The 19361-nt window shown below is 35.2% G+C and overlaps 3 protein-coding genes across 7 annotated transcripts; 1 reads left to right on the top strand and 2 right to left on the bottom strand.

Moving 5' to 3' along the window:
* Nucleotides 1-167: 167 nt before the first annotated feature.
* LOC122281176 lies at nucleotides 168-2254 on the bottom strand. Of its 4 annotated transcripts, none has more exons than XM_043092502.1 (2): nucleotides 2234-2254; nucleotides 168-1734 (listed from the first exon to the last, which is right to left on the bottom strand). In XM_043092502.1, the coding sequence occupies exon 2, from the start codon at nucleotides 1179-1181 to the stop codon at nucleotides 423-425; it is 759 nt and encodes a 252-aa protein (XP_042948436.1). In that variant the 5' UTR covers nucleotides 1182-1734; nucleotides 2234-2254; the 3' UTR covers nucleotides 168-422. The 4 variants fall into 4 exon arrangements, with proteins under 4 accessions (XP_042948436.1, XP_042948435.1, XP_042948434.1 ...); XM_043092501.1 differs by lacking the exon at nucleotides 2234-2254 and adding an exon at nucleotides 1889-2128; XM_043092500.1 differs by lacking the exon at nucleotides 2234-2254 and adding an exon at nucleotides 1906-2128.
* A 1246-nt stretch (nucleotides 2255-3500) lies between these two features.
* LOC122281175 lies at nucleotides 3501-6119 on the top strand. The gene is made up of 3 exons (XM_043092498.1): nucleotides 3501-3876; nucleotides 5393-5490; nucleotides 5612-6119. The coding sequence occupies exons 1-3, from the start codon at nucleotides 3822-3824 to the stop codon at nucleotides 5891-5893; spliced, it is 435 nt and encodes a 144-aa protein (XP_042948432.1). The 5' UTR covers nucleotides 3501-3821; the 3' UTR covers nucleotides 5894-6119.
* A 483-nt stretch (nucleotides 6120-6602) lies between these two features.
* Nucleotides 6603-9852, bottom strand: LOC122281174 (cysteine synthase 2). Of its 2 annotated transcripts, none has more exons than XM_043092497.1 (6): nucleotides 9485-9852; nucleotides 9233-9307; nucleotides 8553-8696; nucleotides 7602-7991; nucleotides 7295-7467; nucleotides 6603-7065 (listed from the first exon to the last, which is right to left on the bottom strand). In XM_043092497.1, the coding sequence occupies exons 1-6, from the start codon at nucleotides 9722-9724 to the stop codon at nucleotides 6843-6845; spliced, it is 1245 nt and encodes a 414-aa protein (XP_042948431.1). In that variant the 5' UTR covers nucleotides 9725-9852; the 3' UTR covers nucleotides 6603-6842. The 2 variants fall into 2 exon arrangements, with proteins under 2 accessions (XP_042948431.1, XP_042948430.1); XM_043092496.1 differs by having other exon boundaries at nucleotides 7295-7530; nucleotides 9485-9846.
* Nucleotides 9853-19361: the final 9509 nt, after the last annotated feature.

Raw genomic sequence — 19361 nt, 5'->3', positions numbered from 1 at the left:
GAACATGAAAAGGTGAAAAATGAAAGAACAAAGGAACAAAACAGATATCAAGATCTCATTCAAAAGACATTGCGAGTACTACTGGGCCGGGATTCCTATCCTATCCTCCTCAGAAAGAATGATTATTTTACCTTGTTCGTGTCTGCTAATATATGTAACAAAGAGCATGATAAAGTTGCAACTTTTATACTTTAGTGCATACAAAAGGGATTTTGAAAGGCAACGCTAAGCATGCTCAACTTGCGAAAGTCAAGGGCTCCTCATGCCTTGTAGAAAAAGCCAAGTAAATGGAAAAGAAGAAATTCTCTTACCAAAAAGAAAATACACAAAAACCTACTATCCCTTGATCTCAACCCTACCTCTTAACATCTCATCCATTCAGATCAAATCTCCCAACCTATTGGCCTCTTGACAATGCTAACTCAAGCTTCAATCTCTAACCTTGAACACTTGATGGAGCCCATTGAAAGATCAATTTCGATCAAGTTTTCTTCCTCATTCATCTCGTTGATCTCTGCCAAGAGCTCCATTAAGCCCTGTTGTTTGAAAATGGAGTCCGGTAAGAGCCCGGGCAAATAGGACTGTGGCTTTAATTGCTTTGGCTCCCCTTCAAGGCCACCGGACTTGCTGACCGGAAGGGATATTTCAATGAGGCTATCATCATCTTCATCAGAAACCGAAACATCTGAGATTGCTGCAATTTGTTCCATATAGTTGGAACTCTTCAAATCGAGATCAAAGCTTCCACCTAAATTGGAGTCATTGCTGCTTTCACTGTCTGATGACAAGAGAATATCCGAGGGTGATTCAACTTGGTACTCATGCATCAGACCAACTTCATTTTGTTGGACCGCCTCAGTCTGGGTAGCTGTTTCTAGTGGTGTCTGAAGGTTCTCTCCAACTTCTTTTCCACGCAGGTTTTTCTGGCCGCAGTTGAGACCCTGATGATCATCTTGGACAATATTCTCGTCCAAAACCACCTTTTTCCTTTTGAATGTGACGATGAGCAGGGTCGATAGAACCAAAATTGGAATGGTAACAAGGAAAGGATGGAACCCAAAACTAAGAAAGTAGGAGAAAACTAAACAAGGAACAAGGACTGCAATGCATAGCCATAAGGGTCTGGAAAAGCACAACAAGGAACAGATTCGTTTTCCAGCTGTTTTTGCCATGGCATACATCGATCAAAGAAGGGTTACAGAAAGAGGATGAAAGAAGGGTTTGGACTGCAAAAAGTAGAACGCAAGCTTATATATAGTAAATATTTTTCAAGGGTTTTTTAGAGGTACCAGAAGAGACTTCTAGATCAGCTAAAAAGTTTTTGGAGCAAAAACGTCTCAAACGTTGATTATAATTTATGCTGAATGTATTTTGCTGCTCACGTATTAAGAAATGGGCAGAAAACAGGAACAGGTGAGTGCTGACGAATCAGTCAGGAGTAGAAAGATCATGTGAAAAATATCATTAATTTGACCGGCATCCATTTACCTGATGGTCCTGATCTTGAACTTCAAGGAAAAAATGTGGCTCTTTGGTGACGTTACGGCTTTAATTAGGCACAGAAATCACTGGCTGTTTTCTCCCACACCAAACAGTTTTGTTCTTATCCGCAACTGATTCTCTTTAAGAAAGCAAAACCGGCCTTGTTTCCCATTGTCATTTTCACGAGCTCAAAGCCTTGGAATTACCAAATACAACACATCTCTGCTCCCCACATGGCACAACGTCGAGACCCTTCAAAACAAAACCCAGTTACAGAAATGAGAATTCTATATATAATCTATATACAGTAGAACTTGCAGGAGGCAGAAAAATATTTGTGTATATGATATCCCTCGCTAATTACTTTTCCCCCTCTTCTTTTCACGAGCAAACAAAACCCACTCACAATATAAACGCACTCACAACGTTGAGTTCAAAATTTCCTTCAAAATCACCTTTCTAGTTAACAAAATTTCGCGGCATACAAACATCAATTCAACACCTTTCTTTTTTCTTTCGTTTTCGAGCAAAAGGCCTTGGCAGAAATACAATTTATTGCTAGACATGAATAATTGCAGTACCCCAGCAATTTTGTCAGTACTCAGAAAACTAATTATAAACTGTAACAGTTCTGAGTAATGATGACCCATTTTCCATTGTCTGAAAGAAAAGAAAAACTTAAGGCAGTGTTAAAAATCTGATCTACTTTCTTCTGCTACACGTCCTCCAAGTTTTAATAGAAGCCCATTACCTTCAGGCCCGTTTTGTCAGGTGCCATCACTCCTGTTTTCTCACAAGCAAACAGAACAGGTAAATGGGAACTAGATGGAGTGGAAAGTATTACTGCATTTCAAAAATGGGATCCATTGATTAAAAGAGAAGTGTCACCGTCTACATTTTTCCTTTTTCTTTTTGCCTGAAAATTTTTCGTCGGGCTCATCATTTTCTCTGGCACATGAACAAATTATGTAGGCAAGAAGATTTCCAGATGCGGGCAAGCCGTCAAAGCTTTATTAATCCAGCACAGATGAAGTCATGAAGCTGGTAACAGACAGAGACAGGGCATCAGCTACCAACATAGGATGTTGTGCACATTGAGTCATTGACTTGCAGCTCCAATTTTTATGTTCCAGCTTTGTTTTCATTACATTTAGGACAAGAGAATAGTTTGTCTTTTGCTATAAATACATATATTTGGATGATTATATAGATTAAATTTTATCGTGTTTGTTTTACGTGTAATTTAGTTAGCACGATAAACTCATAGTTTATTATGTATAAGATGGTTTATTGTACATATTAATTGGTTGGTAACAAAAAACTATGAATTTATTGTTTTGTTATGCACGTAACTTGGTTGATATAACAAATTACTATAGAGTTGCCTATAAACGAGTATTTAAGGATCATATGTAATACAGAAGGAAAAAATATATATTAAACTCTTAAAGAATTAAATATGTTACAATCTTTTAATTTTTCTGTTTCTTTTTTATAATTTTTTAATCATTTATTACTTTTTTTTAGTTTTATAATATATTTGATATTATATAATATATTAACCCCATTTCCAAGGAAAATAATATTAAAAAAAGAAATAATTATCTTATTAATTCTAATTGATTAAATATTAGGGACATAATAAGTCTATCCCATGCATGTCTATCATAAAAATGTACGGTTTTTTAAAATGATTAAAAAAAAAAAAAACAGAACATTTGTGAAGTTTGAAGCGAGTCCACTAATGACTAGTCTGTCGGTGACCGCACAGGATATTTATTCCCCATGATAATTAAATTACAAACTCATTCTGGGCCTTAGGATTTAAATTATGGAAATGTGCGTGGGTCCAGCCGGCAACCTGGGACATTGACCTCACGCTCCTAATCGAATCTAATTATGCTTAATCATCGAACACAACCACCCGTGATCTGCCGTGCCACGTGCTCTGGATTCTCTTTTATTGAAATGATTAAATCACCCGGGAGCCCTAAAACAATATAGAAATAAAAGGAGGGCTAATTTGGGGCAGTAAGAAATTGTCAGGTCTCGGGAGCACTAATTCTAGGGTTAGGGTTTTAATGATTCTGTGTTATCTTCTTCCATATTTGGGGGATTCTTTAGGGTTTTTAATTTTAATAATTTATTCCGCGAAAAAAGAAATAAGCAGTTATAATAATTTATAAAGCTCTGTTTGTTTTGCGTTGTGTGGGGAACACCCAGAGAGTTTTTTGGGTTTCTTCCTCGGGATTCGTGACAGTGGTGATTGCCTGTGTGAGTGATCGTTTTCTGGGCTTCAGCGCCCTCTGGCCGTTGAAATCCATGATCATCAGCGTTCCATGGACCCATCTCCGGTGCCAACCACTCCTCCAGTTGAAGAAGATGATGAGTGGGGTATCAGTTTTGTATTTTTTTTTTCCCCTCATTTTATTTCGTTCGTGACCACTTGTTTGTTGGCTGAGAAGAAGTAGAAGAAAGTAAAGTTCGGATATTTTTAGGGGTTTTCCAATGGACATAACTGTTTAATTATCCTAATTTATTATGCTTGAGTATGTTATATTGATTTGGTTATTTTGGTCTCCATGCACACCTCTCTGGGGGTTGGCACCAGGTTGTGTTGCACTTTTTTTAACAATATTTGATGGATTTGTTATTTGATTTTTCTCTCAGGAGCTGTTTGCACATTTCAAGTTGTAGAAATGTTTGAGGGGGTTGATTAGTACTTGAAGTTATATAATATTGTTAGCGGTACTAGCTATAGATATAATATCATTGCAGAACTTACTTTTCCGATTTAAAAAACAATAATAATAATAACTGATGCGTAGATTTAGCTAAATCAAGGAGATCAGATCAAAGATGAAAACTTGAAATCTGAGTTCCATCATATGTAAGTTTATGAAGGAAATGAGTTTAGTTAATCCATCTCAGTTAATCCATCGAGGATCTCATCATCCATCTCATTCTTGTGGGGAGAGGAAGTATATCATTTGAATTCTAGCTCATTGTCATCAATATGATCTTCCTCAATATCGAATCTTCATCTTGGGTCTTTATGATTCATCATCGATTGTTTTTTTCTTTCTTTCTTTCTTTTTTTAACCTCAGACAATTAGCTTGATCTGTTGATAAAATGTACAAAATTTTGCACTTTCTATGTTTACTTTTCTTTAAGCAGTAATAGGATTTGGAATTCTAAATATTTTATGACATACATTTTTTATATACTATGGCTAATGTAGTGTGTCTTTGTATCTTTTAGAAGAGGAAGTGGCATTTTAAGTGAATAGTTGCATGTTTGGCACATAATAGTTTATTAATCTCTGCATGCATGAGTTGGTCGGATCTCAAGTTCAATTTGGTATATCTTTAACTGATTAATAATTGCTATAGAATCATAGTACATGCTATGCCTCTTCCTGCAGAACAAGTATAATTCAGTGGGATTGGATGATATGCTGCCTTCTAGCATCTATTCCTATTCTGTTGAAACACAGTTAGGTGGACCCATTGTGGTTCGCCAGATCAGAGGAACGTTTTACTGTTTCACAGTCTCATGGAATAATTTTTTCATAATGACTCGTCATTTGTTTTGTCATCATCTGTTATGAGGTGAGAGAGAGATACAGAGAGTTCTAATCTATCCTTTGTACTTTATAGTTTGCATTCCACATATTGATTTGGTAATTTAATTTCATGTTAGGGCTTTTTAGTGTAAGAGAGAGGTAGGTATTATACTAACAGTAATAAGGAGGCATATGTTTTCCAGTTTTAAGTGAACTGTGATTTCTTTAAGATCCATTGCATCAAGTATACGGGGTTCTCTGTTGTGATCAGTAATAACTTCTTTAAATTGTTTGAGGTATCCCTGACCATGCTGACACAGATCTTTGGCTTGTATTTGCATTAGACACTGATGGATTCGTGATTCCAAGCTTGGAAATAGGGGATCCAGTTCAACATAATTTTGATGGTCCAGAAGTAGAATCTCCAAAACTTCCTCCAAAGGTCTGCCGCAAGAATCCTAAACTCTTATGAGCAAATATGAGAGAAAAATACCCTGTAGATGATGGACTAGTTATGCATTTAACCTGTATCCTAAATAATTGTGTGTATCACACTTATGCAGGCTAAAAAAGAGGAGAACATCTACCTAGGACCACACGGAGCACCGCCTTCACGGTCAAAACAGCTGGAACATAACTCTGCCGGTCGTAAGCAGCGGTTCAAGCAAAAATTGAAGGAAGCAGATCGGAGGACTAGTGAGACAGGTCGAGAGAATAAGTTAGAAAATCTGCGAGAACTTGTGGGTGAAGGCAAAGCATCTGTCAGCATGGCAAAGGGCTCTTCCAGGGATTGGCTAGACCTACACTGCCATGAGTCTCAGTTTGAGAAGTGGAATCCCCAGTGAGTGGAGTATCTGATAGCTATTCAACTTGGCGCCCAAGCGTTTCCCTTTTCTTTTTGGCCATAACGCTATTGCGAGCTGTCATTTTGAATTTACTGAGGTTATGCATCGTGAGAATAAATTATCTATCGGACCTTTGAGTGTTGCTTCAGTTGCTAGAGATTATTGTAGTTACGGTTGTGTAGTTTGGAATCTTTGGATTGTATTATTTACAGTTGGTTGTTTGCCACTTCCCTTTCCTCGAGTTTTTGCTCCACCCAATTTCATGGCCGAAGGTAAATGGGTCACTGCTGAATCCTAAGAAAAAACAAATAAAAAGGTGTAATTTGATTTGAATTTCCCCATTTCATTAAAACCATTTGAATTACTTTCACCAATGATGTGATGGTTCCTTTACAAATGAGCGCTCGCAGGAAACACTAAACTCATATGTTGCTCCGCTCTCCCTGCAAGAAATTGATGTGAATGGTACCCTTTGCCAATTCAGTAAACGTTCTCTGCGATGCTCAGCCATAAGGTAAGCCCATGGCGTGGGTGAGCATGTTAAACATTGTTTGGGAGATTGCTCATTATACACAGGGATATTAAAAAAAAAAAAAAGATAACAAAATGATTTTTAGACCAACGTATTGACCACTTTCTCTTGATAAGACTGATTTTAGTCATCCTTGTATACACCTAGAATGTGATGCATATCGTTGTCTCAGAAGTATGAATCAATAAAATGTCCTTATATTAACAAAATAGGTGTCTATCCCGCTGCAGTATTACTGGTCCAGTACGATGTTACCCTCAAAAATTCAGATGACATCTTCTGAGATAGATCAACTCTAATATTCAGTATCAACCTCAAAAATAACTTTTTTGGAGGAATATAGCTGTATTGGACTGCTCAAACTTTAAATGGAAGAATGTCAAGAAACAGTAATGTCAAACTCCAGGTCAACCTAACTCACTGCATGCCCAAAAATTCTAATCCCGTTGCCTTGGGTGTTAACCCATGCTGAGACAGATATTCATCGTTGTAAAACTTACTTAGATGCCTCATTCCACTGTCACATAGAATAGTCACAATGGTGTGACCAGGGCCGATTGACTGTGCCACTCTGACGGCTCCAACACAATTCATTGCTGATGAACTCCCAAGAAAGAGTCCATCATTCTTCAGAAGAAACCTAAGTTCAAGTAGACATAGAATGCATATACAAAGATTAGTTTTGTGTTTTAGCCAAGTGAATGGGTGGAAGACTATTTTTTTCTTTTCATTTCATCATTTGACAAATACTAAACTGTCATTCTAAAGGAAAAGGTTGTGCAAAGCATAGTAGAATCAGGAAAATAACATCTAAATAGTTGAGTCAGCCAAAAACAAATCGCATTAAAGAAACTACAATATGCACTGACCTTGACATTTCAACAGCCTCGATATCTGTGCCTCTAAAAGCCCCATCAAGTTTTGCCAACATGAAATTCTGTGTTAACCTGTTGATTCCAATTCCTTCAGTTACTGTGTCAAATGGATTCTTTAGTCTTCGTCCTTCAGCCTCCTCACTAGTGTACATCACCCCCCTAGTTACCTTATTGAACAGACCAGAACCAGGCGGATCTATCAGGAAACACTTGATGTTTGGCTTATTTTCCTGTTGAATACATGTAATAAGGTATTCATTCACAAATGTATGACAAAATTAATGAGGGAAAGGGAACTTACCTGGAGAAACCTGGAAACACCAGCCACAGTCCCTCCTGTGCCTGCAGCTGCTACAAATGCATCTAAATTACTACCAGTCTGTTCCAAAATCTCAGGCCCAGTACCCTCATAGTGCGCTCGGAAGTTAGCAAGATTCTCAAATTGGTCAGCAAAGAAGCCACCTCTACAATTATTCAATAAAGACGAGCCTTCACAATTTTCACCCATTGGGTAACCATTGATTTGCTTTAGGGATTGGCCATCCATTTGATCAGCTTTTTGATTGTTTGATGCCACCTCATTTGCTTCCACTGCCCTTCTCCTTGCAATATTGACATAGTGATCCCTGTGTGTGATTGACACGGGTCTTACCCTTTCAACAGAAGCTCCAAGGGCTTCAAGTATTTGAGACTGGGAAAATTTTGCAAAATTGAAACAAAATTACGCATGTTGCAGTACATAGAAACAGGGACAAAAGAAATCCAAGAGAACATATAGTTATGTATAATTTTTGAGTAGTTGGCCAGGTACTCGCTGAAATCGTATAACTGTTCTGCACCAAGCTACCATTTTTCTTTTTTTTTTTTTTGCTATCTAAAAATTTGCCACTGTTCAAAAACCTAAAACCACTGGATTGCTAGGTATGTGGAAAACAGGATACTATAATCTGTCAAAGGATTTCTTCATCTTGCTTCCAGCCTCATTTTTATCCCTTCTTTTTGATAAGTGCTTCCAACCTCATCTTTTTGATCAGTGCTTCCAACCTCATCAATAACCAGTTGCCTACGGTGCCACTGATATTACTGAGCAATGTGCTAAGAGAAAAAACAATTCAAACATGTTGACAAGCAACAAATAATCATACCATTGTTCAAGAAAATAGTATGGATGAAATCTTGAAGGTTGTACCAGAAATAAGAGAAAGTAGTTTGTCAAGGAACTCTGGTTACTGAAAGTATATTTTATTTATACCTTCTCAATCGCTACATCATCGGGGATAACAACATGGCATTTGCATCCATAGGCAGGTGCAACTGTAGCAAGACTGATAGCAGTGCTCCCAGCGCTCCCTTCAGTAACAACACCACCTTCAACTAGATCACCAGATTCCAAAGCCTGCACAGAACCACGAATTGGAAAGCATTCTACAATAAAACCAACACTGACGATAAAACACAAAATCTTAGGCTATGTATGTATTTCTGGACCAACAACCATTACCTCCTGTACCGCACACCTAGGCATTGATAATAATTACTGTTTCTTACTTTAGAGAGCTTTCATTTATGCGCAATATTCCATCATTGACAAAGCAAAGTACCACTGAAGCAATGAAGATATCATTCAAAGCATTACGCAAATAACAAAACTTAAACAAATACGCCATTACAATAGCTTGTTCCTCCCCAACTCTGAACAGAAAAAATGTTCAAGGGGAAAAGAAATATTTGTGTTCGATGGTTTTGAGAGATTCAGTTCTCAGAAAATTCTCAACAAAGCCAAACAAATATTAAGCTCAGTTGACTGTAAATTCCGGTTTGCCGAAGACTCGAATAGGTTAAATAAAACCTAAAACATTCAAATAATTTTTTTTTCACCTAAAGTGTTCGAGCAAAGAAACAAACAAACATCTAGAAATAATACTAATATACCTCTTCAATGATTTTCACCGCAACCCTATCTTTCACGCTCCCTCCCGGATTCAAAAACTCGCACTTCCCAAGGATCTGAACAACCCCACGAACAAATTATCAATAGCAAAAAAGAAAACATTTTTCCGTAAGTCTTTAAAGGAGACCGCATGGTAACAAAAAAGGAAAAACGAAAATAAAAGAAATCCCAGTTGATAAAACCAAAGTAAACTTGAAAATACAATTGCTCTTTTTTTTTTTTTTTTGGCATACTTCGCAACCGGTAGCTTCAGAGAGGCTGTTGATGCGAATCAAGGGAGTGTTGCCTATGGCATCAGTAAGCCCATTTCTGGAGTTACTCCTCTTCTTCTTCTTCTTCTTCTTCTTCTTCTTCAACTGCTTTGGGAGAGGTAAGTTGGTCTTTCCAGAGACAATAAAGTGAGACAGCAGAGCCATGGAGATGGAGATAGCAGCTGCGACAGCAATAGCTCCTGTGGTTCTCACAGGCGCCATTGATGGTGGTTCCAACCCGTCGTCTCGGACCAAAATAGTTTAAAATGGAAAGTAATTAATACTTTAGGATATACTTCTGAATCTCTTTTCTTAAATCTTAAGAAAACAGAGGGACACGATAAAAACCGATGCTTTTTTTAATTTTTGGGCAAAAAATGCATAATGGGTATGGATCATGCGTGGAAATTTGGAATAAGTGGCTTGAATTTGGTCGTTGCATTAATTGGGCCCAGCTTAAACTGTATAGTGTTTTGGACTTTAAAAAAAAAAATAAAAATGCTAAATTTACTACAAGTTTTATTTAATTTTACGAGTTTTTATATTTGCACTAAAGATTGTTTTGACTGGTTTTTTTTATTTAACACAATTGAGATCCTCTCCATTTTCCTAATAGAATTGACGGTACAATATTGGTGAATTGAATAGTTCAATACAAGTAGAGATAGATGTTGGGTTTGTGGAGCCTTATTTTGTTGGTATTTCGGCTCGATTTGATGACTGATCTGACATGGATGAATTATGATTTTTTGGACAAAATTTCAATGAGGCTTGGATCATGTTCGCTTTTTCTGGGGCTGATCATGTTTTACACTGATTACAGTAAAAAAAAAGTGTCATGTAAAAAGTTTTGTGACGCCCCCAAATCCCCACGCCCGAACACGGGAAAATCGAGACGTCCGGATGGTGACAACCCGGGTCACCATCCCATCGACGGATGACAAGTGTGTGTAAAGGTAACAAATGTGCACGAAAGAACACGCAGCGGATAACGAAAGTCATAACTAAGTACCAGAATTTTTCTTAACGTAATACAAGCTGTTTAAAACGTACATAGATAAAATATTACAAAAACACAAATACAGCTTTAAACAAAGATAAGACATAGCATCAGCAACCCGGCGGAGCCGCATCCTCGGGCTCAGCCTCCTCCTCCTCCTCCTCGAACTCTGCACCAAAAGCTACGGAACCAAAAAAATGGTACCGCAGGTAAGTAAAACCCAAACACCACCAGATAAAAAACACATAGAACTCAATCAACATGGATGCAAGAACAACCAATGCACATGCCCCGCAAAACCACATTTTTTCCACGCACGCCAAAAACCCATTTGGCCCACTAAAAACATATTCTTAAAAAACCACGCCTCGCCATTATCCCAGATAATGGCCCAAACCACCATTTTCCCCGAAAATGGATCAAAAGCCTCAAAACCAAAACTCGCCATTTTCCCAGAAAATGGCCCGCATCCGAAAACCATAAAAACACACCGGTTATGCATGCACCATGATCTCCCCTAGGGATCACCCGCATACCCTAACTAAGTGTCACACCGCAAGTAAGGACCACGCATGTGACACCTAAACGAGCGATGCCCAGACTTGCGCCCCGCGCGTACCTGGCCAGGCCATCCTCTAGCCCTCGCCAGCGAAGGGCCACGGAGTCGGTGAGTAGAGCGATGCCCAGACTCGCGCCCTGCGCGTACCTGGCCGGGCCATCCTCTAGCCCCGCTCCCGTCGTCGCCCAGCGACAACTTAGGGGACGTCACTCAGTATTATCCACTCCCGAGTGACCAGAGGAGCTCCACCGAGATAATAACCCATCCCGGCTTGGGCTCGTGAGACACACGCACCCGAAAATCCAATCACGCCAGCAAAACAGGGTTTCTCAAATAAAATAAAATAACCGTGCATGCCCCATGCAAATGCAATAATCAACGCACAAAACAAGCAGCCAATCATAAAACAATAAATCAAGCAACTCCGTCCTCCATCCATCCGACCCCCGAACTCCTCGAACTCAGTCCGGAATCAACCAACCAGCAAATTAATTAATTGAAAGAGCAATATATATTTAAATCTGAAAATAGGGTTTGGAAAATACTTACAGCGCTATATGGCAATTTTAGAAAACACGCGGCATTGCAAACGGCGCCGGAAAAGCAACGTCACAGTGAAAATTCACTGTGGCCGTGGGTTATGAAAAACCCACTTTTGAACGGGGACAAACTAGGACACGAAATTGATAGGGAATGGTCTAGGGATGGTTGTGAAGCTATTGGAAGTGATGAACGGCCGTGGGTGACGGCGGAATCACCGGAAAATGCAAATCGGAAACTAAGCTCGTAGGAGCTGTTCCGGTGGTCGTTGGAGGCCGGAAATGGGTGGGTTAGGACGGCAAGGGACCGGTGATGAAGTGGTGAAGAAATGGTGGCCGGAGGTGGAGCGACGGCGGCGGATCGGAGCAAAATCAGTGCAGCCTTTGGAGAGCTTTTCCGGCCAAATGGCCGGCCGGTTGGGGGTGGGCTTTGGAGGGGTGGTGCGCCGGAGGGAGGGGAAGAGTTTGGGACCGGTGGTGGGCCACACGGTGGCCGGACGGCACTGGGTTGGGCTGAAGAGACATTCGGCGTGAGGGAGAGGGAGAGAGAGAGAGAGAGAGAGAGAGAGAGAGAGAGAGAGAGAGAGAGAGAGAGAGAGAGAGAGAGAGCTCGGGGGGGACGACGCGGGAGAGAGAAAGAAAAAAAAAAGAAGAAAAAAAAAAGAAAAAGAAAGGAAAAAGAAAAGAAGAAGAAAAAAAAAAGAAAAAGAAAAAAGAAAAAGAGATGTAGGGAAAAGAGGAGATCTAATCCTCATTCCGGTAAACAAAACTAAACCGCCAAAAGAGATTAAAAACCACAAAAACAACTAAAAGAAATAAAACACAACATCAAATAAATTAAATTAAATTAAAAACTAATTTAAAAAAAAAACGCAATTAAATTAAAATAATTAAACTAATATATTAATTAAAATAAAAACAATTATTTCAGCGAAAATACACTCAAAAGCGGGTCATCACAAGTTTGCTCTATGTTCATGTGATAGATGACTTGAGCGAGATTTAGACAGAGAATTCACTCGAGTCTTGCTTAACAAGTAGCTCAAGTGATAATTGGATAGAGATCTCTCGAGGCATGCTCAACACTCTACTCAAGTGAATAACATAATATATATATATATATAATATAGTTTCCGTCGTGTGATGCTATAAATATATACTTAATAAATAGTTTAGTACACTTTGAGTATTATAAACAATGAGATTTAGTCCCCAATGTGTATTTTGTGATTTTTCAATATAATAAAATTATATGCAAATTTATGAATGTAGACATATTGTCGAACCACATTAATTATGTATTCTGTGATTTATTTGCTTGTATTTGTTTTCAGTTGTCTATCATAGTTGTTTTTCACAAGAGCAGACACTTGATTAAATATTCATTTTGCATTTAGGCTCTATGCTGTCTGAAAATTTTATATAGGTAACATTAAATGATGCAATGACCACGTGACATTTAGACTATCCAATTTGATCAAATAACTTAAAGAGGATATATATATATATATATTAAACTTTTGATGGATGAGTTTCAATATAAGTAAAAAAATATAGTATTACTTCCATAGAACGGCTTGATTGTCTGCACACGTCATTAAGTATATGAAAGAGCAAAACTTAAAGGGGAAAAATAAGAGTAGAAAAAATGGACAAAAATAAAGAATTTGGATGGCATAGCTAACTTACATTTTGATATCTTATCATAAATCCCATTACTTGTTTGATTAGTGGATGTCAAGTGTTAAACACAATGTCTCTAACCACAATATTGGATGCCTCCTTCTTGAATGCATCTTTTATAACTCTATTTTAATTGAAAGGTAATTATGTAAAATTTTAATTTTAATTAAAGAAGTGACACTATCACATTAGTTGGTTGTTAAATGTATTACAAGATAGTTGTAAAAATACCATTATTTTCTTTTGTCACTTTTAGGCTATGTTTCGATACAAGAAATGTTTCATCTTATCTCATTACATTATTATAATTTTTTCAAATTTTTATACAAAATATAATCAGTAATTCAACTTTTTCAAATTCTAAAACAATGATAATATTAAAAAATAATATTCTAATAATATTAATCTTAACTCATCTCATCTTAACTCACAATCCAAATGACACCTTATTCTCCTACATATATTTGCCAAACAAAACTTTAACCCACCTTAAGCCTCTTATTATAAGAGCAGGTTTGGCAAGTGGGATGAGATACAAAATTTTCATCTCATCTCATCTCATCATTACAACATTTTCAAGTTCTCACACAAAATATAATAAATAATTCAAAATTTTTAAATTATAAAATAATAATATTATTAAAAAATAATATTTTAAAATTTCACTTAAAATTAAAAATTATCGAGTAATGTTACATACAGTTAGTTTTACGTATTCTATATACATTCTACTAATATTATTGACTGTATTAATATTTTTAATACACAATCAATCACATATGTTTTCCAAATGATTAACACAAGAGGGGGGTGAATTGAGTTGTATTAAAAAAATAACAATTATAAATCAAATATATAATATAAAATATAAAAAAAATATGAAATAACAATAAATATAAAGAGTAAGGGTAAGAGAGAAGCAAACTCAGTATGTTAACGAGGTTCGACCGCACTGCCTACATCTTCGCCTCAAGCTACCCCTTGAGGATTCCCAAATTCACTATTCAACCTCCTTCAGGTGGAGATAGAAACCTATTACACATTTGAACAACACCGCTACAAAGGATCCGTGTAGAACACCCTCTACACTTGCAATCACCTTACACGTGGTGATTCAACTATTCTCCGTGTAGAATACTTTCTACACGCACAAGGGTTATACATACCATTTTTCTGATACAAGAGCTGATAGTGGGTAGGTTATCAGAAAACACTCCTCAATGAGTGAAATAAGAACAATACAGTGCAAACTATATCTTTCAAAATGAACAAGGATTAAGGCTCAATACTTAGAGAATAGTGAATGAAAGCTTTGAATGAATGTTGTATGCTCTTGATGTTGTGAATGTGAAGCTCTCAAATGATCTATTTATAGGCATATGAGACTTCATATTCAAATTTAAAAAGATTCACATGTCAAAGACAACATCATTCACTTTTTCAAAAAAATTCAAACCTAATCTTTTACTTTTAGCATATGACAAAAGGAGTACACTTTCCTTTTCAAAAAATTCAAACCTAATCTTTTACTTTTTACATATGACAAAAGGAGCATACTTTCATTTTCAAAAAATTCAAACCTATTCTTTTACTTTTTGTATATGACAAAAGGAGCACACTTTACTTTTCAAATATTTCAAACAAAATCATCTACCTGTTGCATAAGTCAAAAAAAGCATCAATCACTTTTGAAAATATTCAAATAAAACATGCACATGTGAAAGATGACAATCAATCATCTTTAATATTTTCAAAGTTCAATCATTTAATCAAGACATGCACATGTAAAAGATGACAATCAATCATCTTTCAAAATTTTTCAAATATAATTTTCAAAATATTCATGCATATGTGGAAAATGAATTTTAATGCTTTATGATAAAATATTAATTTTGAACCTTAGTCCTAATTTTGAATTTTTAAGAGATTTACAACATTATTCTATAACTTTAATGTGAATTTGTTCCCTTCTTGCTCATGCTTGTTTTCTTGATGTGCTTGATTTTATTGTGTAGACAACTTAAACTTGAGACTTCTTTATTCTTTGAATTCATTTGCTATCATCAAAATCCATGTGTAGATATATAATTACACAAATCTTAAAATCTTAAATTCAACAACATCAATAAAATGCACAAAAAAATATATAAAAATGACTACATATATAATTTTTTAAAACTCTCATCTCGTTGTTCCAACCTACCCTAACTCTTATAGATACTTATGCTGAAAAGCACAATGGACATTGGACGCATTTGAAAATAAGAGCAGAAAATGTCACCTTCTACATTCATTGCCCATAGATATACAGCTACAAGTTAAAATCATGCTTAATTGCAAAGCAATCCACTCTGACGCCTCAGTCCATTACTAAGAAGTGCGGATTCAAAAGGTAAACAGGAATTTGGATCTATCCAAAATGGACCATGAAAAGGAAAGGAGCTGCCGCTCACAATTTTTTTTTTAAATTTTTTTATCTCTAGATTGAGAAAGTATTTTTTAATAATATTATATATATTTTTTAAAAATATTTAAAAGTATTAAAAAATATATAAAAAATAAAAAATACTATAATTAATTAATAGTAACTCCTAATGATAATTGAGAGCGGTGGACGTGGCATCGTTCTAAAGATAAAGAATAAAAGTAATTTTTTTTTTAATTAGAATGACACCCTCCCCTAGGAATTCCAACAATAATAATAATAATAAGGTTTAATGGAACAAAAATCACTACCTTCTTTTGACTTGGTGATCTCTAAATATTTTTTTAAGGGACAATGGTAGGGTGCATATCGAATGCATTAAGTTCAAATGGTATTTTATTTTTCTTTTAATTACTTTTTAAACATTCTTAATTATTAAGAAAAAATAAAAATATACAAATAGTCACTTCTTTAATCATTAAAAAAATAAATAAAAAAATAAATAGACACATTTGAGAATCATACTAATATTTTTCTTTTATTTTTAAAGTATTTCAGATTGTTGAATCAACTATTCGAACGCAATTGATAAAACAGTATTGCAATTGGTATTAAGGCTCCATTTGGGTAGTGTGATGACTTTACTATTTATTATCTTATTATTATTTTTTATATTTTTTTATTACTATTCATTAATATTTAATATTTTATTATTATATATAAAATATTTAAAATCATCCCATTATTCAGACGTAACCTTAAAGTTTTACCTTGTGAGAGTTATATTATGAAAATTTAAGGTCAACAAAACCATTAGTGCATATAGAAGCTCAATTTCTAGATAGTATTTGTGACTCAACACACTATCGATTGTTGATCAAATGGAATGATGACACATGTGAACAATGAGTGCTCAAAGAAAAGTAGATTAGAACCTTCTCAATCTGGGAGAGAATGAAAGCAATAAAAAAGAAACCAGAAAAAATGGGAACAAATTGGAGATGAGGGATGAGAAAAATAAAGGAAATGGAAAAAAGGAGGACCTCCCTCTCCCATGGGTAAAGAGGATTTCAAGTTTTTGGGACAATCAGGAGAATGGATCTTAGAGTGATTACTGGAATTCCCAGAAAACCTATATTAATTAACAAATCATAACTTTTCACGTTATACCCAAATCATGCATCAGTGAAAGAATTAATTAATTTTTATAATAAATTTATTTATTTATTTTTTATAATTGAATATTTATTAAATTTATAGAAATCGAACTGTAGGAAAAAATAAAAAAATAAAAAGAAAAGGAAGAACATGGATGGGCAATGGGAAGTCAAAAACCCATAAAGCAAAAAGGAAGAAGAATCATAACTGGAATTCCCAGAAAACTTATATTAATTAACAAATCATAACTTTTTATACCCAAATCATGCATCAGTGAAAGAATTAATTAATTTTTATAATAAATTTATTTATTTATTTTTTATAATTGAATATTTATTAAATTTATAGAAATCGAACTGTAGGAAAAAATAAAAAAATAAAAAGAAAAGGAAGAACATGGATGGGCAATGGGAAGTCAAAAACCCATAAAGCAAAAAGGAAGAAGACAAAGAAAAGTGCCTCAAAACACTGGGTAAAAAGAAAACCAGTCCCCTCCTTCCAACCCCTAAAAACAAACACTTTCCCCTCGCAGAGAGCTTTCACCTCCCACGATCTCTTTCTCTCTCCCACTCTAACTAACCCAAGCCATGGAGATCCCAGAAAAGCTCCTCAAGTACAAGTTCCAAATCCTCATCGCTCTCATTTTCTGTATCACCCTCGTCTCTGTCGTCTTCATCGCACCCAGTTTAATCACCGTCTTGGCCTACTTCTGGCCCCTCTTTCTCTCCACCGCCCTATTCCTCTTCCTCGTGGTCGTCTTCGGTCGGACTTCGGTGACGGGAACCGAGGTTCACGGAGAAAACAAGGCCGGGGTAGGCATCCTGGATTACGTCGCGGGGCATCTTGAACATCATCCAGTAGAGAGCTTCAAGTCCGAGGATTAGTAGCAGACCTCAAGACCTATGTAATAATCTAACTCATTTTCTTTTCAGTTTTTTGTTTTAGTTTCGTGTCTCTTCCGTTTGGTTTGCAGTTGACAGAAAGTGAACTGCAAATTCTGGGGAAGAATAATTTTGTTTTAGGTTAATGTCATCTGGGTCCTCTTCTGAGTTCTTTCTCTGTAATAATTAATTAATTTTAATTCTAGTCTGTGATCTAATGTTGGGAAATGTTTCCATTGGTGCACTGTGTCTGTGTCCACTGCCCGACACTTTTGATTTTAGAATGCGAGAGGCTGAGATAATATAATATAATATATTAAAATGATAAATAATAATTACAATCTTAAAATATAAAAATATTTATTTTTTAAAAAATATTAAATATGAGACTTATGAAAAGAAATTATTATTTTTTTAACAATAATTTTATTCTTTTTCAAGATAACTTTACTATACTTGCATAGATGATTATATACAATCTTACAATATAAATAATGTTATATATAATTATAAAATATATAAATATTATATAGTTATTTTAAAAAGATAAAATTTATTATTAAAAGATTATTATTTTTATATAAATTCTATATTTATTATTTTTTTAAAAATGACTACACGTACTTATATTAAGAATACTGTGATTGATCAATAATTGAATTTTCTAAGTGAGGCCCTACCTTTTTTTTTTTTGATATTGGAGAGGGGGATCGAATCCAAGACCTCTCTTATAGAGGCTGGGTCTCATGCCATCTGAGCCACATGCTCTTGGCTTGAGTGAGGCCTACTTAGGTCACCATGTTACTGCACTTAAAAAGTATTTTTTTTTTTTTTTTTTACAATTTTTATTAGTGTAAATGGAGCCCTTTTTTAATTTAATTTAAATAAAGAAAGTATGTAAAATGATACAAAATGCCTATTTCGTGGGAAATTGATACACGTAATTTTTTTTTATATAATTATAATTTTAAATAAAAATAATTTTATTTAATAATATAATTATAAAAGATTATACAAAAGATTGTACATATTAAAAAAAATGTTATATATATATTTATTTAATGGATGGTACTGAAATTGAAACTTTAAAATAGGGTGGTCCCAATTGGATGGAATTGAAGTTGGTGAAAGTTTATGAATAATTATTTATTGGGAGAAAGTATAAATTATTCTCACACTAATAAAAAAAATGTTTCCATGTTATGTTTTGTTTTGAGGTGATAAAAAGTATAATTGTGTGCGGTAAAATAAGATGATTTTATATTAAAAATTGAATAAAATATTATTATAATATTATTTTTATTTTAAAAATTAAAAAATTAAATTATTTATTATATTTTATATAAAAATTTAAAAAAATTATAATAATAAACGAGTGTAATAATCCACATCAGCCCTAAAATGCTGTACTGTCTGTCGACTAATGGCCGCTGGTTTTTATTGAGAAGTATCATTAGCACTGTAGCTAAATGGATCGGAGATTTGAGCCGTCGGATGTGTTTGTTGTGGGCTCTTTGATTGCTATGAATTATGACGATGCTGGTGCCATGGCCATTAGTCACTCTCCAGTGGAATATGGGTCCCTCATTGTCCGTGGGAGCCCCAAACTTCAAG

The sequence above is a fragment of the Carya illinoinensis genome, chromosome 11 (assembly GCF_018687715.1).
Source record: "Carya illinoinensis cultivar Pawnee chromosome 11, C.illinoinensisPawnee_v1, whole genome shotgun sequence".
Lineage (NCBI taxonomy): Eukaryota > Viridiplantae > Streptophyta > Magnoliopsida > Fagales > Juglandaceae > Carya > Carya illinoinensis.
Note: the sequence above shows the minus strand (reverse complement) of the source record. Positions and strands in the feature narration are given on the sequence as shown.

Excerpts from the sequence above, each read along its gene's own strand:
- LOC122281175 (XM_043092498.1), top strand. The coding sequence starts at position 3,822 with ATGGACCCATCTCCGGTGCCAACCACTCCTCCAGTTGAAGAAGATGAT. Across the intron at positions 3,877-5,392 it reads TGAAGAAGATGATGAGTGGG|ACACTGATGGATTCGTGATT; the intron begins GTATCAGTTTTG and ends TATTTGCATTAG. Across the intron at positions 5,491-5,611 it reads CTCCAAAACTTCCTCCAAAG|GCTAAAAAAGAGGAGAACAT; the intron begins GTCTGCCGCAAG and ends ACACTTATGCAG.
- LOC122281176 (XM_043092502.1), bottom strand. The coding sequence starts at position 1,181 with ATGTATGCCATGGCAAAAACAGCTGGAAAACGAATCTGTTCCTTGTTG.
- LOC122281174 (XM_043092496.1), bottom strand. The coding sequence starts at position 9,724 with ATGGCGCCTGTGAGAACCACAGGAGCTATTGCTGTCGCAGCTGCTATC. Across the intron at positions 7,992-8,552 it reads ATGATGTAGCGATTGAGAAG|TCTCAAATACTTGAAGCCCT; the intron begins GTATAAATAAAA and ends AAATTTTCCCAG. Across the intron at positions 7,531-7,601 it reads GTGTTTCCAGGTTTCTCCAG|GAAAATAAGCCAAACATCAA; the intron begins GTAAGTTCCCTT and ends TGTATTCAACAG.